General features: G+C 43.7%; 1 protein-coding gene across 4 annotated transcripts in view; it reads right to left on the bottom strand.

Annotated features, from left to right (window-relative positions):
• Positions 1-9,366: 9,366 nt before the first annotated feature.
• SYT9 (synaptotagmin 9) overlaps positions 9,367-26,858 on the bottom strand; it is a 410,926-nt gene continuing 393,434 nt past the window's right edge. For all 4 annotated transcript variants that reach the window (XM_059931017.1, XM_059931018.1, XM_059931016.1 and 1 more), the window contains one exon: positions 9,367-12,768. In XM_059931017.1, the coding sequence (XP_059787000.1) occupies positions 12,760-12,768 (9 nt within the window). In that variant the 3' untranslated portion in view covers positions 9,367-12,759. The remainder of the gene's footprint in view (positions 12,769-26,858) is intronic.

Raw genomic sequence — 26,858 nt, 5'->3', positions numbered from 1 at the left:
CTGGGCTGGGGCTCATTATTCTGACCTCAATCTTCGGTACCCTTCCAGACCTCGGCTGCTGGAATCTGTCCTCCAGGTTCATGGGGCTTAGCAACAGGTAAGGGGCACCCCACCCTGTGACCTCAGTAAAGTCCTTTGGGACCTGCTCAGATAGGCTAATCTTGGAAATCTCACTCTGTTCTCTCCATCTCTGAATGCAGCCCCAATATCATCTGCACCCCCCTCCAGTCTCTGCCACAAAGTTGCCCCAAGGAAACTCTGCCAGTTTTGACAGGCAGAGAAGATCAGGTAGGACTTTTCAGGGTCTGAAGCTTGTCTTGTTTCCTTAGGCTGTAAAGAACTCCCTGAATAGTGAGCATAAAATCCCAGAGGGTCTTCCACATTTCAAAGAGGAAAACATCTTCCTTTCCACCTCTGTTCCACCCCAGAGAGACAGCAAAAGATAAATCTGAACACTTCAGCCTCCATGGTGGCTGTCCCAGGAGGACATTGCCACGATGGTCAAACCTTGAAAATTCAGACCAATTGGGGTAGGGGAGGGGCACTGAATGAAGAAGAGGCGTCTGAAATACCAAATTAATTGTTAAAAAAAGTCAGGGTTAGTACCCTTCAGTATGTAAGAAAACCAGAGCTAGAATCCTTAGGAGACTGGTTTTAGTGTCAAAAAAGAATGGTAAGAATAGTTTATAATAAGAGTGCCAAGTGATGGCTATGTGTGTTTACTGAAGCCAATGTGCTGTGCAAATAAGAGGACATGGTCCTGCCCTCAAGGAGCTTATAATTTACAAGTCACACAGACACACATACACAATTAGAGAGCAGTATAAGAGAATCCAGTTGTGAGGATGAGGGTTGTTTGTATGTAAACGTGAGGTGCTTAGGTGACTTGAAACAGCTTCTTCCTTTCTTAAGTTCTGTCATTTTCCCCTCCATATATTAATTTTCTTGTTGATTTGCTACTCTCATCTTTTCAAATTTTTGGATTATATGGAAAGGAAGAAGGTGGAAGTGAAGCCACAGGGAGTGGCCACAGGGACTGTCATTTCAGGATGTAATAAAAAGGAACAGACATCTTGCAGAAGGGGTTTAAATTAGATATTAAGAAGAGTGTTCTGAGACTTTTGGGGTAAGAGGTTATTGAAGAAAGTTGATATTTTTCTAGTGGATAATGAGCTATTTGGGGGATCCCTTCAAACTCTTTAGAGATTTGTGTGAGACTATGGGAAGTCGGGAGAGAACCCCCAAGAAGGCCCCGTAAAGGTAACAAAAAAATGACAGTCATCTGTAAATGCTTGTGATACGCCCAACCATTGTCAGCTACACCTTTAGTTACCCTCTAGCCCACACACCCTCTGCTGAGTCACCAACCTCTCCATTTATCAGTAACTTCACAGTTTGACAGGAGTGAGAAGTTCCCAAGATGCTCCCTTGACCCCATTCACCTCTTCCTACCTTCCCCCCTCACTCGTGGCCTGAGTCCGCTCAGAGCACAGGCTTCTCAGCTCTGGGCATGCTCCGCCCACCCCCCATGCTTCACTCGAAATGCCTTCCAGCCGGATTCCTCTCCAGTCCCGGGCAGTGCTGCTGTCCCCTGCCTGTCACCGGAAGCCTGGCCCCAGGGCGGACAGCTACCGACCCGGCGCCGCATGGTGGACAGTCACAGCCTCTCTCTGCTCTTTGACATAAAAACTATGTGCACCAGAGTCCCAGGAACTCTCAAAAGCTCTCATTGTGATCACTTTGGTTTGGCTCTTGAAACCCACATGGCAGTTTCCTATGAACTGATTCTCCCTGGAGGGCAGTGTCCGGTCCTAACTGGCACCAGTCAAACGCTGGACATGGCAGGTGTGGCTGGTTGGGCTCAGGTGGCCTATTCGGAGTCTCTGTTCCTGCAGCACCTGGTAACTTCATTTCTTTTTTTTTTTTTTTTATAAATTTATTTATTTATTTTTATTTTTGGCTGCGTTGGATCTTCGTTGCTGTGCGCAGGCTTTCTCTAGTTGCGGTGAGCGGGGGCTACTCCTCACTGCGGTGTGCAGGCTTCTCCTTGCAGTGGCTTCTCTTGTTGTGGAGCACGGACTCTAGGCGCACGGGCTCAGTAGTTGTGGCACGTGGGCTCAGTAGTTGTGGCACACGGGCTTAGTTGCTCCGCGGCATGTGGGATCTTCCCAGACTGGGGCTCGAACCTGTGTCCCCCCTGCATTGGCAGGCGGATTCTTAACCACTGAGCCAACAGGGAAGCCCCTGGTAACTTCATTTCTGCCAGAAGTTTCTAAAGTCTTGCTGATGTTCGCTCACCTTGGGGAGGTTTGGGAGTGGAGGGTGGAGAGCTGGGGGGAGGGGACTGATTAATGGGCACCACAGATGGGATGGGATGAGTGATTTCAGGTGGTGTAAGAGAAGTGGCTGCAGCTGGAGAAGACATGCTGGCCGGGAGATGACGTCACCTGCACAGGCTCCCTCCTGAGTGGACCCCAGGGCCAGGGGCTGTCAGCATATATGGGAAAGCTGGGTCTCACTTAGGTTCTGTGTCTTCCCCAGTGACCCTACTCTTGGTCTCTCTGCTGAACAGGTTCCAAAGTAAGTGAGGCCTCTGGGACCTATGAACATTTAACCCTCTGGGAACAGAACCCCAGGAAGTAAAACCAAGGGGTTACCTGCTGTCCCCAGAGAGCGCCTGCTTGGGTGGTACCAGTTCAGTGTTCCAGGCGCAAACATTGAATCAAATATTCAACGCAAATATTTGTTTGAGCCTTTTGCCACTAGAGGGCAGAGGCTTTTCCGACTGTGGGAGGGTCCTAGTCCTTTTCCTTTTTAGAGTTGAACGGGAATCTACAAAAAATATTTGAGTGGGCATCTACAAAAAGTGTCCACAGACCACTGACTTTTCTCCCTCCTCCCCCCAATAAATTGATATGCTCAACCAGATTGACTAAACGGATAGAATGGACAGGGGTTTTGTTTTCAAAAATGTTCTTGCGGTCAGCAGAGCATCAGGCACTAGAAATCCACATCCCGAGCCAGTGCACACATGGGCCTGGTGGGTGGGCAGCGCTGGCCTGCGTGTGCTAACGCAGTTTGGAGAAGGAAGAAGAAGGAAGATATGTGCCCCCAGACACCTCTGACTTGATGTTATCAGGAGCACAGGGCTAAGCCACTGGAGCTGTGGACAAATCCATGAACTTCCCGGGATCAAGATTTCTATCACAGCCTGAAGCAAGGGATTATAGGCTGTTACTTGAGGAAGTAAGCCCAGGAAGGAGCCTCTCAATATCCTGCCCCTTTCCTGCCCCTGACTATGAACGGAGCACAGACTGTCTTTTCCCCTTTTGTTCATCTCACACCTACTTCACCAAGAAGCCCTTCTTGCAGGGAGCTCTCTGCTGCTGCCCTCTTCCCTCCCTCCAGCTAAGCAGCAGGACTCTTATGAGCTCTTGGGGGTGAACTGAGAGGGTCTGTACTGGTATTTAATTCAAAATGGAATTTCCTCTACTTCGAGGGTGCCAGTTCTGGTTTTATGATGTACAGGAGACATCACCGATCATTAAAAGATTTTTCAGGAAACTCTCAAAATCAAATTCCTTTCAGATCATTTGTTAAAAATGAAAATCCATAGAAAAAGGAACTCAGAAACAGTGAAAGGAGTGGAGAGAGAGACAATGTCCTCCGGAAATCATAAAAAAAGTCCTCCAGACTTAGTCTGCACTTGGGTTTCTGGGCAATAGGGGTCTGGGACTGCATGGGCCCCACCCGGGCTACATCGCTTTCCCAGGGACAGGCACATCAGTTCCTTAGACCCAGGGACACGCAGACCCCAGAGGTGGAAGGAGCACAGAATGCACGGGCCAACACTCTTCATGTGAGAGGCAGCTGGGAGCAGCTTCAGAGGCAGGAGCGGGGTCTTGGGCCCCAGCCCAGCCTGTGACTCTCTCCGCTGCATCCTGCTGCATCTTCTTTGCTCAGCCTTCCTCAGGTTAGCAATCCAGTTAAAAACCCTACATGTGAGTGGCAGCCTTTCACCAGAAATGGCAGCCCTGACAAACCCTCCACATGATGCTGTCGTCTCTGACTTGATCCTTTCTTGAACCTACATATCATGGCCCTGGAGAGGTGGGTGTCACCCCTAGTGACACCTTTCCTGGCTGCAGTGAAAGGCAGAATCTTACCTTATGGATGTAGAATCTTGCATAAAATGAGAGGGGAGAGCTGCCATGACTGAGGGTCACAGGAAGACCCAGAGAGCTCCTTGCTGCAAAGAAATGCACAAGCTTAGGTCTCCCAGCTCTGCATGGGCTCTGCATGGGCCCAGCTCTCCTCAGTCATTTCCCCCTGCCTAGGAGGGACATGAAGCCCCACACCAGCCTCTTCTGAGCTGCGCCTGTACAATAATTGCATTTGTGCTTGTGTGTGCCTCTGTACAGTGGCCTGGGGATACCAAGCACCATGAAGTAAAGATCAGTGAGAGGCTGGGGCAGGGCAGGAAATTCAAAGCAGAGGCTTCTTGTGGCCATGATGCTTCTGTTGTGAGCTTGAGCCCTTTGGGGATTGCTTCTTCCAGGAAGTCCTCTGAATCCCAGAAGAGTGGGAGCCAAGTACAACCACAGGTGCACTGCTGTTCTCCCTCGGGTATGTCTGTGATCTGTTTGTACCAGGGACTGACAAGGTCTGGGCAGGGCCCCTGAGGGCTGGAGGTTACAGGGTTGGTCAGTGGCAGAGCAGATGCTCAGCCCCACCGCAGGCAGGGCTGTCTCCAACCAGCACTCGGACTGGTTTGAGTTCCTTCTGCATCTTCTGGGGCCAGCTGGTCTCTGCCACTGCTTCTGTCTACCAGAACGAGGCAGATGTTTTATGATTAGAACCCAAAGCAGTGAGATCATGCACTAGAATAGTTTCAAGTGGGTAAATTTTAGTTAATCTTCCTTCCCAGTCCTTAACCCCTGTATAATTACAGCTTCAAGCCTGAAATCTGCCTTTTCCAAACTAGTGATTTTACCTTGTCCGCTGGAGTCAAAGGTCATGAGTTCTTCCCTCATGAAGAAAAGTCTAAAAGGTTTTTAACTTTAAAAAAAAAAAAATTATTTATTTATTTAGCTGCATCGGGTCTTAGTTGCTGCACACGGGATCTTCATTGTGGCATGCGGGATCTATTGTTGCGGCACACGGGGCTTCTCTCTAGCTGTGGCGGATGGGCTCAGTAGTTGCAGCACATGGGTTCTCTAGTTGTGGCACACGGGCTCCAGAGCGCGCAGGCTTAGTTGCCCCACAGCGTGTGGGATCTTATTTCCCTGACCAGGGATCGAACCCACGTCCCCTGCATTGGAAGGCGGATACTTAACCACTGGACCACCAGGGAAGTCCCCTTCCTTCATTTACATAAACGCCTTTCTCCACAAGGACTTGCCCTCCATATGGAAGCATCAGAAGACCTGAAGACTGCACTGGCGTTTCCTGAGTCTGCTCTTCCAAGCCAGAAAGGGCCCCTCTGAGGGATAGTAGGTCCCACTGAGGCTTCACGCACAGGAACAGTCCTTTAAGAAGGCACCTGCCAACAGCTACTTTTACATGGGCTGGGAACATTGACATAATGGAGCCATTCAACCAAATGTCAATATTTGGTCTACCAAACAGAATAAGTGTTTGAGTAATTTACTAAACTTTTCTGGTTTTATGGGACTCTTTCAAGTCACAGATATACCCCCTTGGATTTCCTTTGAGTCCACTGTTTATGTTTTTTGAAATTCCATCTTTATGTCCCCTAAAAGTTCAAGATGAATAAACTTTAAAACGTAGGGAAAAAATGAAGAATACGGCACTTGGGCTGGCTCTAGAGTTTCCCCCCCACTCCCCTGCCCGCACACACAGTGGTTGTCCTTGTTCTTATTCTGTTTGGTGACATGGATTCATTCTCCTTTGCTCTGAATTTTTTGGGAAAAAAAGAACCACCTTTCAGAGAGGGGAGAATCAAAACCAAGTGGCAGTTGCTGCCAAAGTGGCCATTCTTTCGACCCAGAAGCCCCAGAGGGTTTGTCGAAGCTGTTGAGTGGACTGCTAAGGAGAGTGTCAGCAGGCCAGGGAGTAGCTGTGAAAGGGCCAGCGGGGGTTAACAGCGCTGGTTAGGGCCGGGATCAGGCAAGCAGCTTCCTGCGGATCTCAAGCGTGGAAAACACCCGGAGGCAAAGTTTAAATGTCCTCTTGTTAATTTTCCTCAAACAAATCCAATTATTGCAAAACCTGTTAGTGCTGTTCAAGATAGTGTGACACACCTTTGCAGAGAACAAAATAAAATCGATACATACATATATATATATATATATATATATATATATATATATATATATATATGAAAAATATTTACTTTGGTTTAAGTATTTTCAACCCCAGGAGTTCTGATTTGGAAAATAGCATTTAGTGTTCCTCTTTCATTTTATATGGTAAGCTGAGACACCTTATTCTCTCCAGGGGGGCTTACTTAGCTCAGGACTGCCTGGGTCTTATTCTCAATGAAACATTCATATATTCACTCTTTCTATGCAGAAAACACAATTTTAAAATACTGACCATAATGTTGGGACACAATGCTGCTTGTGTAAGAAAGTCTGTAAGCCTTTCTGGATCCAACAGGCCCAGTGAGCCCTCAGCAGGGTTCCCATCTGAGTTTGTAGACACACAGGCAGGGACAGCACATTTGTTTGCCTTTAAGAAAGGTACAGTTTATGGCAATGCTTTTCTTTATTGAGTCCTTATCTTGTTTGTACTTTCTGGTGCACTTTTAAGGTAAGGATCCTTGGAAAACTCTATTTTAGACTTAAAATTTAATTAGTTACAAAATTTCTTGGAGAAAAATATATATTTAAAAAATGATTACTGTTTTGAGATGAAGGTAAAACTTGTTTCTGGAAGATTTATTCACCAGTTTATATAGTCCATGAGTTCATCTCTGAGGCCCTGAATACAAATATCTTTAGGTATTTGAAGAAATGATTTTATTATTACCTGAAAGCTTTGAGTTTGGTGAATTAGAGAAATTGTCTTTACTTGAAAATTCAAATCTGGATACTGCTGCCATGAAAAAAGAATTTTATCTAAATTGTGAAAAAGTCAGTGTCTTGAAGATGATGTTTACTTGATAGGAAAAACCATCAATATTACTATGTCAAATGCTGGTTTGGAAATAGCTTTAATGCAATGGATAGTTATTGGAATAATAACGACAATAAATTTAGTATCGAGCCAAGAAGATATTAACTTGTTTTGTTTTTAAACTACCTTTACCACTTGGAATTACAAGTTGAATTTTCAAAAAATAAAGAAAATGGATAAAAAAATGATACCATGCATCGTAAACTATAAGATGTGGTGTTATCATCAATAATCTTCATATTGATAAATATACTTTAAAAAAAAACTGTCTGGCAATGCTCATCCGTTTCCCAGGGAAATCTACCTTATGATGGAGTTTGGAGAGGCAGTAGCAATGAGTTAAGGGGACAGCCTCTGTGGCCCAGGTCCCTTTGGCCTGTTCTCCTCTTCCCTACCAGGAGGAGGTACATGAGAATCATCAGCTGGCCTGTGGATGAGATGGGGGACCCTGATGCCACTGAGACTTAGCCAAAGTACGGGACTTCAGGGCTGGCTCTTGATCCTCTGGGGCCTTGGGGGCCATCTTCAATCTTGATTCTTAGTCCTTCCCATGCCCAGAGCTCCTGGACACAGTGAGAAGACACCAGGGAGCGAGGGGACAGAAGTGATCATACTACTGGTTTAACTTTGCAGCCCATATGCCCAGGAAGCCTAGGCAGCAAGTGACATGTAAGCCTCTTGAGTGGAAGAAGGAGGAAGTGGGTTCTGCCATAGTCATTGGAGAGTCTTGATCTGTTCTCTTGGGAGACTGAGCAAAGGGAGCTTTATATCTGACATCATCAACACTGGAGGCAGGTCCGTGGCACTGACCAGAGCTTCCTTTACCTCACATCTGGGCTTAGCGTTGAGGACTAGGGCTTGTCTTCCACAGCTCCCAGAATAACAGCCAACCCTCTTTTTTCCTATTTTTCTCAGAGTTCTCCTACAGGTCTTCTCCGGGATATTTCCTCAACTGCTGGGGCAATTTTTCTGATTATTATCTTTTCCTGAGCTTTACTATTTCACTTCTTCCATGAAGGTCAGCCTATTTGATATGAAGTTGGAGAGAAGGTAGAATAGCTTGTGCTACAATGGAAGGGCTCCACTCATACGGAACGGGCATCTCGGAGACACACTAGATTTCTCTGAACACTGCCTATGACTTCTCTCTGGCTGAGAAGGTAAGGCGCCAAGCAGCGCCTTTGTGGCAGGTGTCACTGGGTCTGTGGTTAGGAAAGTGCCCACAGGTGGTTGTTAAAGGACATTGAAGGGTTATGGCCTCTTTCTGGCCCTGAGAGAGGATTGGAGGGGGAAGAGTCAGAAGACCCCACCGGTGGGAAAACCCGAGCCTCAGAGAGGTCTTGCTGGCCACTCTTAAAGAAACAGGTGAGGCCATCCTCTCTGGCCATTCCAAGGCCCTCCCAGGCTGGACACTCTCAATACCCCTCAGTGGCCATCAGTGAAATGGGTGGCCATGGGCAGCCACATGGCCTGCAGAATTCTCAGGATCCACATACAGGCTGCAGACACTGTTTTTGGCCATATGCGCATCCATGGTTATGTCCTTTTCTCAGTTCATTAAATCACTTTCTATAACTTTGCTTTGAAAGTTCTAGCAAGGTGGCTGAGTTTGGAGGAGGCCAGGGTGGAGGGAAGAGCAGTGGACCGACCCTGACTATTCCATATGGCGGGACTGCTGCAAGAGAGGGAGGGGCAGACTGGAGAAAGCACCATGGCAACCGTAGCCATGCCAGGACCTCATGCCAGGGGACAACTGGCAGAGCTATGCTTAAACTAGATTTGATAAAATCTCTGTCTCTTAATTAACTACAGTAATTCTTTCTGAAGCGAAGTCTTCAGAAAAGGGACAAACAACCTGTGCTTACTTACTTAGCATTTTCATTTCTAAGTATGTTCCCAAGCATGGGAATGTCTTGTTTGGACTTTTACTTTGGCAGTAAAGATAAGGGGGGTAAAAAGCACTCAACTCAAGCTTTTGAGCAGTCACTAGAATGACAATTTTCCTCCAGGGTTTCTTGTGACACTGTAAGTTCTGTTTTGATCATAACTATTCACTTTTCTTCAGCTTATGCTCTATTTAAGTGTTCATGAATAACCCTTCCCCTTCTCCTCTGCCCCTTATTATTCCCCCCTCACTGCACCCTCGTGCATGTTAAGTACTGCATATGATTTTAAAGTGACAGCTATCCAGGAAGCCTTCTGATTCAGTGACACCTCCCCCTCCACTCCCATCCCCACTATCTCCAAAGTGGCCCCGATGAGATGAGCCACACTTTCTGGTATTCCATTCTTGTGTAATCCCTTCCCCTTGAATCTAGGCTGGCCCTATGACTTGCTTTTGACCAACAGTCTGTGGTGGGAATGACTCTGTGTTACTTCTGAGGTTATTTAGAAGAGCCTTGCAGCATCTACTGGGACCTCTTGCAATGTTAGCTCTGGGGGAAGCCAGCCGCTATGAAAGCAGTCTGACTGCCTTGAGACCTCCATGTTGTGAGGAAGCACAAGCTAACCATGTGGAGAGACTATGTGTAGAGAGATGCCCAATGAGCCTCCAGCTGTTCTGGTCATCCCAATAGAGGAGCCAGATGTATATGCAAAGAGTCCATCATGGATATCCTGCCCCGTTCCGTATTCAGGTGATACCAGCCTCAGCTGCCATCTGATAGCAACCGTAAGACTCCAAGAGAGAGCAATCACCTAAACACTGCCAACCCACAGAATCATGAGAGATAACTTGTCATTTAAACCACTAAGTTTTGTAGTGCTTTGTTATGCAGCGATAGATAATTGGAACATCCACCAGGACAGGATGGCCATGAAGATAGCAAGACATTTTCCATATCTATCTTTTGTCAGTCTTGTTGGCTTGAGAGTATGCCTTTCTTCTCTTCATATGAAATGTAGTTCTACTGATGGCCATAAGGACAAAATCATTCCATTTAGAGTCATGCTTGTTTGGGCATTTTGAAAACATCCACACTGTAGAAACCATTCCTTTCCCTCCCCTCCCCTATTCCTCCTCTGGTCATGCACCAGTGTACTTCCTAGGTATCATATCGCCTGCAAAATGTGCCCAGTTCACTGGCTGGGAAGATGCTTTTGCGGGAACACTCAAATAGGGCAGATCTCCTTGAAGACAAAGGCAGCAAGAGGAATGGGCTGAGAATCAGTGCCAGGTGATTGAGGGAGACAGTTGGTTTCTCCCCATCTCTTGGAACCAGTTTTCCCCAAGGTCTCTTCCAAAGATCTAACCAGGTTATATCCCTTTCCACTGCCATTTCCATTTTTTCAAGGTACTTTAATTTCCTTCTCTATCCTGGAAAAGACAACGGAGAATTATCTTCCCCCCAAGTTCAATGAAACAAGGTTGGAATTTTTCAAAAGGAACATTTACTAGGAAACTAAAGGGAAACCAAACAGAAGGCAAGAGAACAGAGGCAGAGTTGCAGATGGGCTCAGGGAGTTCAAATTTATAACCAGCCTCTGGCCACGGCTGGACTGTTAGGCAAAGCTTTCCAGCACAAGCCACCTGCCTGCCTCTTTGCCTGCTGGCCCCTACAAAGCCACCTTCTGTTTCATACCAACAAGCCAGTAGCATACTCATAAGTACCCCAGGGCTGCTAGTTCTTTAGGCAGGAAGATCTTAGCCTGGGGAACAATAGGCACAGCTGCCCCAGGATCTCCTGCCCAGGCTCCCAGTGCCAAGGACAAGTCAATGTTTATTGGGATGGTTGCCGGATATCTATTGGGGCCAGTCTGGTTTCTCTGGGACCATCCTCTGGGCTCATCTGCCTGCATCTAGAGATAATATTTCTGCTGACTATCCTGCTGGCACTAGTCCTTCATGCTTTGGTTCTAAACACTGGTATGATGGAAGATGTCTGAATGCAGAGGAATAGGCAGAGGGAACCTTGGGCAAAGAAAGTTGAATTCTTCTCATGTCAACAGACATAGGCAGAACCTTGGGTTCCCTTTGGGTCCTGGAGGTTGAAAGCCAATCAGAGATGGAAATGGATTAGGCAGGCTGGGGAACACATGAAGCTGGAAAATTGTAACACTGCCTCATACAACCAAAGGTCTCCATCCTTTTAAGATCTGACATTAGGGTAGTTTCTTGTACTGGGTAGCTGTGGCAATAAGAACTTTCTGAAGACCTGCAATGATTGTGCTTCCACCAAGTTAGTCCCACATGGAAGTGTTCATTCAAATGAAGATAAATGAGCTTCCCAGGAAGGTAAACTACAGTCCAACTCTGGATTCTGCTGCAAAGAGATTGTATGAAAGGGAAATGCTGTCTTGGAGAAATGGTGCAAATGTATGGACAGGGCACCTTACACCTATAATGGGAGAGAGAGGGCCACTAGGTAACAACACCACCCCCAGGGCATGCTGAGGCCTTTAGTTTCATTTGTATGGAGGCAGAGGCAATGAGGATGAAGAACACAGCTGGCAGTGGGTTGGCTGATGTGGTCACAAAGGAAGCTGAGTAATGAATGTGATACCCGGGGAGAGCCCTTGACCTTCACTCCTGCAGGTATTTCCATTCCCCAAGTGCTGTGAAAGTGATGCATGTGTCCGGAAGTGAAAGGAAACCTGTCGGTGGCTGCCCAAGGCTATGCCTCTGGGCTGTTGCATATGGAAATACCCCAGAAGGCACTCAGGCCAAGAAGGCCCAAAAGTTGTGCCTTCAATCAGGGGCCAGCCGTATCATCTCTCCAAGAACTCAGCTCACTCCATGGTACTTCTGTTTCTGAGGCTGTTCTCTCAGTGGACAAATGTACCTGGGAAAGGGTATTCCAGAATGCCTATGCCATTGAGATGTATGCCTCTCTAACAGGGATGACAATGAACTTTCATTCTCATTGCCAACACCAGTTGAAAGGAAGTGGCTACTGGCTATCTTGAAAACAGTGTTGGAGATTCTGACTCCTCACATCTGGGTTTTGCAGAAGAGAGGGCCATGATCAACTGGTACTCACTGCCATGTACATGGGAGTAGGCAGTGAATTTGCTGTGAACTAGACCTCTTTGTACTCGATTTTCTCCGGGGTAACAGCCTGCTTATCCTATTACTCTCCTGGGGCTATTCCTTGCAAAGCTGGAGTACTTCTTGGGTGAAATTATTTTCTGGAGACAACTATTAGCTCAGTGGTAGTCCAGTGTGAATTAGATCTGCTGCCTATTTAGCACCTGGATAGATTTTAAAATATTCTGTCCTTCCAGGGCCTTCAAGCAAATAACATCATGTCAGAGTGACATTGCCAGGGCAGCTGCTACGACCCCATCACCAAGGGCCTTATGTTAATCATTAAGAGTCCTTTAGGTACTCTGAGTACTCTCACTGTATCAGGTGGTTTCTTCCATAGTCCAATCTCAATTCTTGGCCAGAAGAGATGTGCTTCCCCTACAGCATACCACCTTAGGCCACCTGAAGACGGCTGGACTGTTCACGTTCAGCAAACCCAATCTGGAAAGAGGGCCAGTTATTGCTGTGGTTACAGCTGAATTATTTGGTCACTGGCGTCGTCTGGATGTTGTTGGATGGGAAAAGTTACTGAAGATCTTTGTAAGATGGTTGTCCTACTGTGTTCTTGGCATAAGTGGTCCTCTTACCCATAGTCATCGTTTCTGTAGGAAGAAGAAACAAAAAGAATGCTTTGGTTTTCATCCATATATATATATTTTTTCAGTTATTTTCTTTTTTTAATTGAAGTACGGTTGACTTACAATGTTGTGTTAATTTTGCTATAAAGCAAAGTGATTCAGTTATACATATATATGTATGTATGTATGTGTGTATATATATATATATATATACACATTTGTTTTTAAGTATTCTTTTCCATTATGGTTTATCATAGGATATTGAATATACTTCTCTCTGCTGTACAGTAGTACTTTGTTGTTTATCCATTCTATACATAAAAGCTTACATCTGCTAACCTCAACCTCCCACTCCATCCTTCTCCCATCCACCTCCCCCTTGGCAACCAACAGTCTATTCTCTATGTCCGTGATTCTGTTTCTGTTTCATAGATAGGTTCATTTGTGTCATATTTTAGATTCCACATATAAGTGATATCATATGGTATTTGTCTTTCTCTTTCTGACTTACTTCACTTAGTATGATAATCTGTAGTTGCATCCATGTTGCTGCAAATGGCATTATTTTGTTCTTTTTTATGGCTGAGTAGTATTCCGTTGTATATATGTACCACATCTTCTTTATCCATTCATCTGTTGATGGACATTTAGGTTGCTTCCATGTCGTGGCTACTGTGAATAGCACTACTATGAACATAGGGGTGCATGTATCTTTTTAAATTACAGTTTTGTCTGGATATATGCCCAGAAGTGGGATTGCTGGATCATATGGTAATTCTATTTTTAGTTCTCTGAGGAACCTCTATACTGTTTTCCACAGTGGCTGTACCAACTTACACTCCCACCAACAGTGTAGGAGGGTTCCCTTCTCTTCACACCCTCTCCAGCATCTGTCATTTGTAGACTTTTTTTTTAAAACTTAAACAAAAAAATAAATTTATTTATTTATTTATATTTTTAATTTTTGGCTGTGTTGGGTCTTCGTTGCTATGCACGGGCTTTCTCTAGTTGCAGTGAGCAGGGGCTACTCTTCATTGCGGTGCATGGCCTTCTCATTGCGGTGGCTTCTCTTGTTGCGGAGCACAGGCTCTAGGCACATGGGCTTCAGTAGTTGTGGCATGTGGGCTCAGTAGTTGTGGCTCACAGGCTCTAGAGAGCAGGCTCAGTAGTTGTGGCACACGGGCTTAGTTGCTCCGTGGCATGTGGGATCTTCCCAGACCAGGGCTAGAACCTGTGTACCCTGCACTGGGGACATGGGTGAACCCGAATCCACCCTGCTGGTGGGTTCTTAATGACTGCGCCACCAGGGAAGTCCCATTTGTAGACTTTTTAATGATGGCCATTCTGATGGGTGTGAGGTGGTACCTCATTGTAGTTTTGATTTGCATTTCTCTAATAATTAGCAATGTTGAGCATCTTTTCATATACCTATTGGCCATCTGTATTTCTTCTTTGGAGAAATATCTATTTAGGTCTTCGGCCCTTTTTTCGATTGGGTTGTTTTTGTTGTTGTTGTTGTTGAGTTGTATAGCTGTTTGTATATTTTGGAAATTAAGCCCTTGTTGGTTGCATCATTTGCAAATATTTTCTCCCAGCCCATAGGTTGTCTTTTTGTTTTGTTGACGGTTTCCTTTACTATGCAAAAGCTTGTTAGTTTGATTAGATCCCATTTGTTTATTTTTGTTTTTATTTCTATTGCCTTGGGAGACTGACCTAAAAAAAATTGGTATGATTTATGTTAGAGAATGTTTTGTGTACGATCTCTTCTAGGAGTTTTATGGTGTCATGTCTTATGTTTAAGTCTTCAAGCCATTTTGAGTTCAGACAATACTACAAAGCTACAGTAATCAAAACATCATGGTATTGGCACAAAAATGACATAATGGATCAATGGAACAGAATAGAGAGCCCAGAAATAAACACACACACCTATGGTCAATTAATCATTGACAAAGGAAGCAAGAATATACAATGGGAAAAAGACAGTCTCTTCAGCAAGTGGTGGTGGGAAAGTTGGACAGCTGCATGTAAATCAATGAAGTTAGAACACACCCTCTCACCATACACAAAAATATTTCCTTTTTTTAACACTGAAGTATCGTTGATTTACAATGTTTAAAGTAAATAGCAAAGTGACTCAGTTATATATATATATATATACACATATACATATATATGTTCTTTTTCAGATTTTTTTCCATTATAGGTTATTATAATTGAATATAGTTCCCTGTGCTAACAGTAGGTCCTTGATGTTTATTTTATATACAATAGTGTATATCTGTTAATCCCAAATTCCCAGTTTATTCCCCTACCCTTCTCCTTTGGTAACCATAAGTTTATTTTCTATGTCTGTCATCTATATATTTTTAACGGGTATCAGACAAATGCCAGGCACTGCGATAGATGCTGGGGATACAGATACCATGAGGAAGACACACATCCTGCTTTCAAAGAGCTTACAGAGGGAGAGATTACAACGTGAGAAGCTAAACAACAGAGATGTGTGTAAAATGCGTAGGAGCAAAGAGCGGGGAAGGACAAACTTCTAGGGGATTGAGGTCTACAGGGAGGATTCTGAAGATGTCTTGAGCTGGGCCATTTAGGCTGAAGGGGAGGCCATCAGGAGAGAAGGAGGGAAGGCCATTGTGGGCAGAGGAAGGAGCCTGTGCAGAGGCAGGAAAGGGCGTTGGAGGGACTGTCAGAATTTGGTGTGAGAAGTGGAGCAGGAGGAAGTAAGGCTGGGGAGGGGAGAGTGATTCTGCGTGGTGTGACACCCCTTCCGTGCTCTCAAGCTGTGAGGGATGGGCTTTTTCACTGGAGCCCCAGACTTAGAGTAGCAGGATATCTTGTGATTCACACTCAGCCCAGCATTCAAGTTAATTTAAACTCAGGGCATCTTCCAATACAGACTAAGAGTATTCATGCTGCAGTCACAGAGAGAAAGAAAACTGGAGTCACTTCTATGGACATAGCAATAACAAAAAGCAAACATGTAAACCATGGGAGAGCTGCAAACGTTCTCAAACTGGAATGTTTGGACTGCATTTCAAAGATCAAATGTTCATGTGTGAGGCTATTAGAGAAAGTAATACAAGCCAGAGCATAATTGGTGAAGGAGAAGCCAAGTCTGACTGTGACCGTGGGCTCTGAAGTGTGTGCATGGGTGTGGGTACACCCATACCCCTGGGAGAAGAATATTCTTTTCTGGATCTAGGAGGAAAATGTGAATGGATATTTCCCTTATATTGTGATTCAAATACAACTTTCCCAGATGCTCTGGAGCACCCTCCAGCTGGCTCTGCTTCCCAACCCACCACCCACATCATGTATTGGTTCCCAGAGCCCCTTCTGCCAGCTGTGAGACTCATACTGCAGGCCAGCTTGCCAGTCCCTGAATCCTTTCTTATCAGGAAGGCAAACCATCAACAGGCTCAGCCCCACCAATGAATGCCATGTGGTCTGGAATTAGCTGTGCTGCTACTAGCCAGTGAGGCCACATGCCACACGCCTTCAGTTTTTGATTATCTATAGTGATATGAACTTTACAAATCCTTAAAAGAACCTCTGAAGTTCTTTACTGAAGGATACAGAGATGTTAGAGAGATTAGTTTGCCCAAAGCCATGCTAAGTGTCAGAGTTGGAATTTGAACCCAAGACTTCTAACTACAAAGTTTAAGCTTCACAGCATTTACAATAGCCAAGACATGGAAGCAACCTGAATGTCCATCGACAGATGAATGGATAGAGAAGGTGTGATACATACACACACACACACACACACACACACACACACACACACACACACACACACACTGGAATACTACTCAGCCATAAAAAATAATGAAATAATGCCATTTCAGCACCATGGATGGACTTAGAGATTATCATACGAAGTGAATTAAGTCAGAAAGAGAAAGACAAATACCACATGATATCACTTATATGTGGAATATAAAATATGACACAAACGAACATCTACGAAACAGAAGTGGACTCACAGACATAGAAAACAAAGGAAAGGGGGTGGGGGAGGGATAAACTAGGAGTTTGAGATTAGCAGATACAAACTACTATATATAAAATAGATAACAATAAAGTCCTACTATATAGCACAGGGAACTACAGTATATTCAATATCCTGTAATAAACCATAATGGAAAAGAATATGAAAAAGAATATATATATATGTATAACTGAATCACTTTGTTGTGTACCAGAAACTAGCACAACATTGTAAATCAACTATACTTAAATTTAAAAAAATTTAAAAATAAAATGAAATAAAAAGTTTAAGCTTTAGCAATTACATCATTCCTAAATGCACTGTGTAAGTTCAGTCTATATATCTGAGCTTCTGCCCTGGTTTTCTAGACACTCTAAATCTAGCCAGATGAGGTAACTTTAAGAAACCCTAGTCCAAGCTAGCAGCATGCAGCAGGTGCCATATCCCACCTACAGCTTCCTACTTTCTTATTCCATTTCTCTGGATTCCCCTGGCCAGTGGCCTGCATGTGTATCTCACTTGCCCCCTCAGCTCTATACCCCATTCTTCCCTGTTATGACCTTAGTTTCACCTCTTCATTTGCATAGTCCCTCCAGACTGCTTTGGGTAGAGCTCTCCCAAAATGCCCAGCCTTAGGGACTACCTCTGTACCTGGTTTGTTATGGCCTTACCTAAGGCCTGCTTAGAGGGCTGGGCTATGACCTCAGCCCATCTTTTAACAGTCCCCATACCCAGGAATACCATCAGCAAAGGCCGTGCTGTCAGTGGCCAAATCACAGTACAGCTCCAAACTGACCTCTGTAACTGTGCTTTGCTCACTTGGTGAAGTCTCCTTACGTGCTCTTAGCTGGAATCAAGCTCAGCCCCTGGGAATACTGTGGAGCAGCCAACTGGTCTACCCCTTCTCCTGGGTGAGTTTTCTGGGCCCTGATCCTGCCTGGCCCCAGCATCCTTGTTTTCCTACTCTAGACAGTGCCACTAAGGCCCCAGAATGCTTTTGGTCTGCCAGCCCACAAGATGAAGGGATTAAAGAAGTTTCAACACCTTTGGCAGAGTGGTAAGGTCACTTCTACCAGGAATCTTACAAAAAAAGCTTTTGTAAACAAATTTTCCCAGGGAAAGTCAGGTATACAAGTTAGGCATGAGAAAAGTAGTTGAGTTTTTCCAGGAGAAGGACAATTTTGAGTATGCCATGGGTGTATTGTGCTGTGGCTCAGTCCTTTTTGCCTCTCTTGTGGGAGAAAGACTTGAAAAACTCAACCAACCCCAAACAAACAAACAAAAAAATAAGCAAATTACAATATCTTTCTAAATTCTTGTAACCTAATAAGCTGTTTCTCAGCCAAGATTTCTGTTAAATGAGATATAAGGAAAGATTTTTCTGTAGTTCAGAAGAGCACTGACCCAGTAGGAATGGTGGTGGGATGGGGTGGTGGAGACTGTGGCATCAAGGCCAGAGACAGCAGTGGTGGTTCAAGTACTGGTGGCTGTAAGGCTGCCTCGCCGGTTCCAGTGCTGGTACCGGGCCCATTTCAGGGGGCAGAAGCAGCAGCGTCCTTGCTATCAGGAAGCGCCAGGGGTTTAGAAGGTATCAGGAACTTCAGTGGCATCAACAGGATGTACTGGTTACAATCTTATCTGAAGAGAGGGGATTTTAAGCAAATTCAATTGTTCTGAGACATATGGATTTGATTTGAATTAAATTGAATTGAAACTAAAGATGAGAACTGTCCCAATGAAAACTGTAATGTGAAGTGACATTTCTATCACAAAAATGACAGCTGATGTGAGACAGGCCATTGAGACTGACCCCAAATTAAGAACATGAAAAGATTAAGTAGATCATTAGATAACATCTGCCTGTGAATTGGAAAATGGGTTTTGATTACAGGAAGTATCTAAGGGCTTTGAAATCAGAAGCTTGTCAAAAATTGAAGTGACTCATTACATGATTCAATCTTATTATACTTAATACTGTTAAACTTGTATTTTAAAATTTTATTTTTTAAATAAACATAAAAATCTTGGGATTTCGTTGACTATTTATTACTTAATACAGCTCTGCAAATATATGAAGAAACACCATGCCTGGCCCGCTTAGAATCTGATTCTTCCCTTCCCAATTTCCCCAAGGAGGGCATTCTTTAGTCTTCACTCCCCCTCGCATCTTGAAGAATCAGTATGTTAAAGAAAGAAAGCAGTGTGAATGTAACTGCATTTCCAGCCAGGAGATTGGGGCAAAAGACAGAAAATGGAAGCGTCCATTTGGGTAATAACTACTATTTATTGAGCACTCAAGCACCCTGCTTTATCCTAAGAGCTTTGCAAACTTTCTCTCATTCAATACTTGCCTTGACCCTCTGTGACAGATGTTACAATTACTTTTTTTACAGAGGTAACTGAGTCTGAGAAAAGCCAAACAACAAAGGTTGTAAATGACAGAGCCAGGATCTGCCATCACGCATTTATGGATCCAAATGTGTGCTCTTAGGTACTCTGCCCAGGATGGCAAATTATGGCACCTTGAACGCCGATTCCATTACGGCGCCTTTCTAAGAAGGATTCTCAGTTCAGAAAAGAACTCTGAACAGTCCAGACTTCATAGGAAAGCATGTTAAGATCCATTGTCAGGTCAACCTTTAGGGGAAGGTGGTGAATGGTGACACGTGTGACATGCAGGCTGTTACTGAGAGGGGTTCATCAAAAACAAGCAAGAAGCAGGGCTATAAGTGAGGCACCGTTCATAAGATAAGAAGAGTGTTGTCATGGTTTTTCAGATGAAGGGGCAAGTTAGGGAATTGCTGAAAGGAAAAACTTATTCTACCTGATGAAGTTAAGTAGAGGATTTTTGGGTTGGTTACTCCAAGTTTACATTCAGTACATTTATTCATTAATTGGTTCAACAAGCACTTATTGAGCACCAGGCAAATGTGCTGACCACTAGAAACAAGAAGATAACCAACGCACACCCTGCTCTTGAAGAGCTCAGTTGTCAATAGATGACTAGAGAACCAAGGATGATGAGCAAGAAGAAAGAGTAAATGAGGTCTTATCAGGAAGTTTGATTGTAACTGTTAAGCAGTGTGCACATATGCATATATGTGTGTGTGTGTGTGTGTGTGTGCACGCACAAGCACAGGCGCACATAGCTCCATCTACTCAAATCAGGGAAGGAAGAAAAAAGTTATGATAAAAAAAGTGGGTAAGGGTGAAAGTTGAAAGGGTCCTAGGATATATGTGATGCACTGGATTGAGGGGAAAAAATCCCATTTTAAAAGCCTGAGGATGTCTCCCACTGACAATGCAGCTAGCAGAAGCCAACCATAAGAAGAGACTTCCTTTGTTAATACATAGCTTTGGTGAAATCTCCCTGGGAGGCAGCCCATGCCCGGTCCCAGGTCTGTGCACAGGTATCCTACCTTTGTAATTTGGGACTCAGCTCTCTCCTAATCTCAGTCACTATAGAGGACTTGAACAGATAATTCTATTCCTGTTATTTGGAAAAGTAACTTTGTAATGCCAGAAAGGTATAACATACAAGAATAACAAATGAGGAAGTAATGATGCTTTTGTGTAAGTCATATTTATTTAAGTGTAATAACACAATTTTGCTTTGTTTATGCTTTGTTCATGTTTTTAAGGTAAATGCTTAATGAAATGATATAGTAGAAATTTATCAGATTTATGATTTTAGTGCATATATTTAGGAGAACTTAACTTGTTAAATTTATAGTCAATATTCAAATGCTTAGGAAAATCTAATATACTAAATTTATGAATTTGATTTTTAAGATGTTGAAATGCTCAAGGCAATTTAATCTAAATGTATAAGATTTTATTTATTACCATTATAAGAGTTAACAGTCCTTGAGAACAATTTTGTTTAACATCTACTGTGTTAGATATTTGAAGTGTTTGATATAATCACATTTTAAATTTGTGACCTTAGTTTGAAATGTTTAAGGGAAAATAGTCAATCAATTGCTTAAACAGTGCTTAAATATTAGAAGAATTTTTTGCTAGATTTATAAGGTTTTTTCCCTTTATTGTGAAATATTTAAGAGAATTTGATTAAGTGTGAAATTGGCTTTAGAACTCTAGGGAAATTTAATCTGTCAAATTAATGAGCTAATTGAGAATTAAGCAAAGAAGTAAAAATGATCATTTAAATTTCAAAACAAAATGATTAGATTTATAATCATTATAATAGTTAACACTATGTAGGATTTAGTATGTACTGTTTTAAGCATATTACATATATTAATCTATTTACTCCTCACCACAATTCTTTGAGGCGGGTTCCATTATTATCTCCACTTTATCAATGAGGAAATTGAGGTACATAGATGTTAAATGACTGCTTTACCAAGTGCTACGGACTGAATTGTGTACCCTCCAAAATTCATCTTTGCAGATGGGGTCAGAGCAGGTAATCAGGGTTAGATGAGGTCATGAGGGTGGGGCCTTCATGATGTGATTAGTGCCCTTATAAGATGAGACACCAGAGAGCTCTCTCTTCTTCTCTTTCTCTCTACCTACCATGTGAGGACACAGTGAGAAAGCTGCCACCTGCAATCCAGGAAGAGAGCTTTCACCAGAACCCAATCATGCTGGCATTCTGACCTCTAAATTCCAGCCTCCAGAACTGTGAGAAAATTAATTTCTGTCGTTTTAGGCCCCCAGTCTGTGGTATTTTGTTATGGCAGTCTGAGCTAAGACACCAAGTATATTAGTTTCCTAGGGCTGCCATAACAAAATACCACAAACTGGGTGGCTTAAGTCAACAGAGATTTATTCTCTTACATTTCTGGAAGCTAGAAGTCTGAAATCAACATTTGAGTGGGGCCATGCTCCCTCTGAAGGCTGTAGGTAAGAATTTCCCCTTGCTTCTTCCTAGCTTCTGGTGGTTACCGGCAATCCTTGGCTCCTTGGCTTATAGCTGCATCACTCCAATTCCTGTCTATTATCATGCTGCATTCTCCCTGTGTGTCCCTCTGCGTCTTCACATGGTCTTCTTATAAGGACACTAGCCATTGGATTTCAGTCCCATCATTTGGGGCCCAGTTTTTAACTTAACTACATATATCTACAAAAACTATTTCCAAATAAGGTCACATTCTGAGGTTCTAGGTAGATAGGAATTTGGGGAGGAACACTATTTAACCCAGTATCCCATGTCACCATATTCAGCACATTGATAAACCCAATGTCAGTTCTCAGTCCTCATTTTACTTGACCTATTGGCAACATCTGACAGATCTGATCATCCCTTTCTCCTGGAAACAACTGTTTTTCTCTTGTCTTTGGATAGTCTAAGTCTCTTACTACTACAATGACTTTCTCTTTCCTAGTCTCTGTTGGTTTCTCTTCTTTCCCCTACTTTTAAGTGTTGGAATGTCCCAATTTTTAGTCCTTGGGCCTCTTCTCTTCTCCATTTACATCTCAACCACATCTTTACAACTACAGTTTGACCTACCTCTGGAAATCTAGATTTCTGTATCTAACTGCCACTGATGTCTCCCTGTAGATGCATCCAACAGATGCTTCAAATGTAGTAGGTCCAACTCCTGACTGCCCCGCACAGGGGCTCCACTTGCAGTCTTCCTCAGCTCACTTCATGGCAACTCCATCTTTCCAGTTGCTCAGGCCCCAAACATTGGAACCATCCCTTCGCTTCTCTCTGTCACACCCTACAACAGGAAATCCTAATAGGTCTCCTTCCAAAATATATCCAGAATGTAACCACTTCTCGCCTCTACTGTTTCCATCTAGGTAACAGTGGAAGACTCCTAAAGGTCTCCCCACTCTCACCCTTGCCCTGATATAGTCTATTCCCAGCACAGAACCAGAGGGAACAATTGTAAGCCCAGATCATGTCATATCTCTCTTCAAAATGCTGCAATGACTTTCCTGTTCATCTCAGAGTGTGAACCGAAGTCCTTATGAAGATCTACTAGGTTCTTTGTAATTGGGCCCTGCCCACCCTGTGTACCATCCTGATCTCACTCCTACTACTCTCCCTCTCACTTCCTCTGCAACTCCCACACTGCTCTCCTCACTGTTCCTTGTACAAACTTCCTTAAGGCCTCAGTGCTGGCTGTTCCCTCAGCTTGCATTTCCACATGGCTTGCTCACTCATCTCCTTCAAGTGTTTGCTCAAATGTTCGAATTCTCCTTGAGGCCTACCATTACCTCTATTAAAATTAACCTCCCTTTAAAAAACAACCAACCAACAAAAAAAAAAACCACTACCACATTTCTGATTCTCCTTACTTTCTTGTATTTTTCGTAGTACTTATCACCTTCAATATTACATACTGTGTTCACTTACAATGTTTATTTTCTGTTTCTTTCACTAGAATATAAGCTTTATGAGGACAAAAGTTTTTGTCTATTTCTTTCTCACAGATGTATACCCAGAGTAGTGTGGTACTCAATCAATATTTATGGGACTGATCATTACTTGGACAGAATGGCACAATACAACAAATTATGCAGGAATGCAAAGAGGAATCTTGAAAGATTGCTGAGATAAGCAACCAGCATGGTGATTACAACCATGAATGAATTCTGAGCTTCCTGTAGGGATCAGTCATGGATCTCCCAACGTGCTTTTAAACTAAGGTGATTCTTTTGCAGAGACATTTATGAGAACTGTCTGCACTTCTGTGTTGCCACAAATATCACCTGTGACAATGACTGGGAACTTGACTGCATTGATTTAACTCTCATGGGCGTCATCTTGCAGTTGGAGAACTGAGTGCTGGAAGGAAGGTAGAGCTCATTTAGTCCTCAAGAAAAGGGAGCTTCTTTGGCTTTCAGAGCTAGCCCTGGGTTACTTTTATATATTAATAGAACCATATGCCTGTATGTTTGAAAATATGACATGCAGAGTCTTTCTAACAAATCAGCAATCACGTTCCAAGTTGTAAGACAGAAGAAATTGGAATTCTATCCAACAAGAAATTATTCGACACTGACTTTGTGCCAGGCATTTTGCCAGGTACTTGTTATACAATGATGAATAACAGTCTCTATCCTCAAGGAGCAGTTGGATGTGCTGCAGGTGACTCAAACACAGATAACAGCAAGTGGCACCAAATGTTAAGTTAGGGGTGGGCACAGGGTACTAGGAGAAGAGAACTCAGACAAGAGACATTTAACTCACAGTGGGATGATCTTCAGAATGCTTCCTGAAGAAGATGACTTCAGGAATGCTTAAAAGATGAGCTGGATCTAGCCAGGCAAAGAGGGGTGGAAAGGACAGCACACACACAAAAAGAAGTGAAAGCAGGAGTAGGAGCCACGGGGTGAATAAAAAGCATGGTGTGGATCACCAATAATTGGGCATGGCCTCAACATAATGCAAGGGGGAAATGAGGGAGGAGTCACAGAGGATTTTGAATGCCAAAATAAAGAACTTGATCTTGTTCTGGACAAAGGGCAGTTACTGAAGGATTTCAAGTACAGGAGGAACATGGTCAGATTTGTTTTAGGACTTGGACCCCAGAAGCAGTGTGGAGATTGGATTGGAGAGCACACAAGAGAGCAGGGAAACCAGAGCAAGTGAGCATGTGGGAGCAGGTGAAGCACCCCTCGTGCCTTGGAAGTCCCCATCACCCTGGTAGTGAAGATGGGAAGGAGATAGTGGGCTTCGGCTCCTGAGAGCTCTATTTGGCTGGTCCCCAAATAGGACTAGAGTCTTTAAGTTCAGCATTTCCTGAAAAGGGACAAATGGAGCTCTGAAAAAGAACAAAGAGCCACAAATGCCAAAGAGATCGTGAATGAAGAGCCATATATCTACCCCCAACTGCCAACTGACCCTAAACATTAGCGCACAGTAAATGGATGCTAGATCTGTTCACCTGTGAACTTGACTTCAGGATATTACCTTTATGGATGGTGGGCATTTTCTGGCTAAAGAACAAGATCCCAATGTCCTCAAGCTCTCATTTGCCTGACATTGGAGGGAGGTGCACCCAGCCTGCTGCAGGTGTGGGTATCTTGCATTTCTCCTCGGGATGCTTCCACCCACTGTAAGTAGCTGTGTGCAGGCTGCATCTGTCTTAATCCTCCCCCAGGCACGCTCACACTGACCAGTCCCCTCCTGTCTTCTGATCACCACATACCGGAGACTTATCTGTGGACCACAGAGGAAAGCCTCAATCACCACTGGAGCAAAGGTCAACAATGAGCCCAAATCAGTTAAATACAGTGAATTTAACTGATTCAGACCTCAAGGGGTTCACAGTCAAGAGAGAAGACAGATGTATTTAACAAACTATAAAGCTAGAGGCGGTAAGTGGTCAATGTGAGTCACAATCAAAGTATTAAGGGAACACTTCGTGCTAAGTGGGGTGCAGTTCACAGAAGAGGTTGCACTTAGATTGAACCCTGAGGATTATGTAGGATTTATACAGTGAGAGTGTAGAGGAACAGTATTCTAGGGCAAGGAAGCATCAGGAGAAAAGGTACAAAATAGAAAATTAATTTAGAAAACATAAATAGGTATGACTATTTACCTAAAAGCTTCCATGTAAGCTTTTGAAGGAGAAAGACTTGGTCAAACCTGGGTTCTCCTTCCTAAGATGAATGGCTTAGAATGAGAAGGAAATGACTGAGGGGCTGCTGAAATCGCTTCCACAGACCACCTGAGGGAGAGGTGACAGGCACTGGGCGACCTCCTTCTCAGGCACCTGCTGGGGCCAGTCTCACCTGACTGGGTGGTGATGCCAGGATGTGCCTGCCCTGAACCAACTCCTGATTGTGCCGGTTGGACATAGCCTCGGGGCACGCAGAGCACTGGAGCCAAGGGTGTGGCCAGGTCTACCTAAACCACATGGACACAGAGGGAAGCCAGTGGATCCTCAAGGAAAATAGGGTTCTTTTACTAGAAGAGGAGAGAAGAAACACTGCGTATGAAAAAACCTAAGTGTCCACTTCACAGCTTTTCCCGTTAAGATAACCAGGGAAAATCATGTTCCAATCTGAAGGAATCAAATCTTTGCAGCTACAAAGTTTAGCCTTATCAGAATACAACATTGAAAAACACATTTGTGGGGAAAACTCCCCAGAATATAACATGACTTCTAAAATGAAAAAGAGTATTACATTAGCTTTTAGGATTTTTTTTTTAATGGGGCTTTCAGTTAATCAATTTTACTGTATAATGTTCACTGCACATCCTACTGGTTTTGAAAATTATGGTTATATTGAAGCAGATGATCTAGGTGGGGGGAAGAAACAGCAGAAGCAAAACAACTGAAAGTAAATTAGCAAAAAACTTACATGACAAATCATTTGGGAATGTGAAGTTAAGGAACACTGAATTAGTGCCAGCAGGATGAAAACAAAAGAAATTTCCGGAAAGTTCTTAGGCGTTGTTTTAGTTTCGTAGTCTTCGCTGAGCTGAATAATAACAGCACAGAGGGGAAAAATCTTTTAGAACCAGCAGACCTGACCAAGAATGTGACAACCTGGCTGTGTCTGACTGATAGAGCTGCGTCTTCTTCCAAGCTGAAGATTTGCTGGGATGTGTAGGTTCCTGCAATTTTTTTTCTAGGAAGAGGGCAGGGGAAGAAAAAGAAGATTGCACCTGGAACAGCTACAGGTTGCCCACTTCAACTTGATGATGAAGTGGTGAAGAGACAGCCTTTCCTAAGGGGGCGGAGAGAGGTCCCTATCTGGATCTAGCCCAAATAGCCTTGGTTTCTATGCCCAAGAAGCAATGGCATAGAAGAACACTATGATGTGAAAAGCTCCGTATTGAATCAGAAACATCTTAGTTTAAATCTGGATTAGTCAGCTTTTGCTGCAATAACAAACAACCCCCAAATCTTAGTTGCTTTCAACAATAAATTTGTGGGTTGGCTACAGCTCTGCTGGGCTCAGCTGGACCTGGCTCCAGACAGGTAGAGGTCTGCTTCTGTGTCTTATTGTTCCACGACCCAGGGAATTCCCATGACAGAGGCCAAAAGCTCAAGGGGTCAAATAAAAATATGTGATGCTTATTAAAGCCCTCACTTGGAACTGTCACCCCACCCATAGTCTACTGGATAAAGCAAGTCACAGGGCCAAGTCCAGGTCATTGGAGTATAAGGCCCTCAGA

The sequence above is a fragment of the Balaenoptera ricei genome, chromosome 8, assembly GCF_028023285.1.
Source record: "Balaenoptera ricei isolate mBalRic1 chromosome 8, mBalRic1.hap2, whole genome shotgun sequence".
NCBI lineage: Eukaryota > Metazoa > Chordata > Mammalia > Artiodactyla > Balaenopteridae > Balaenoptera > Balaenoptera ricei.
This window is presented reverse-complemented; position numbering and strand designations above follow the sequence as displayed.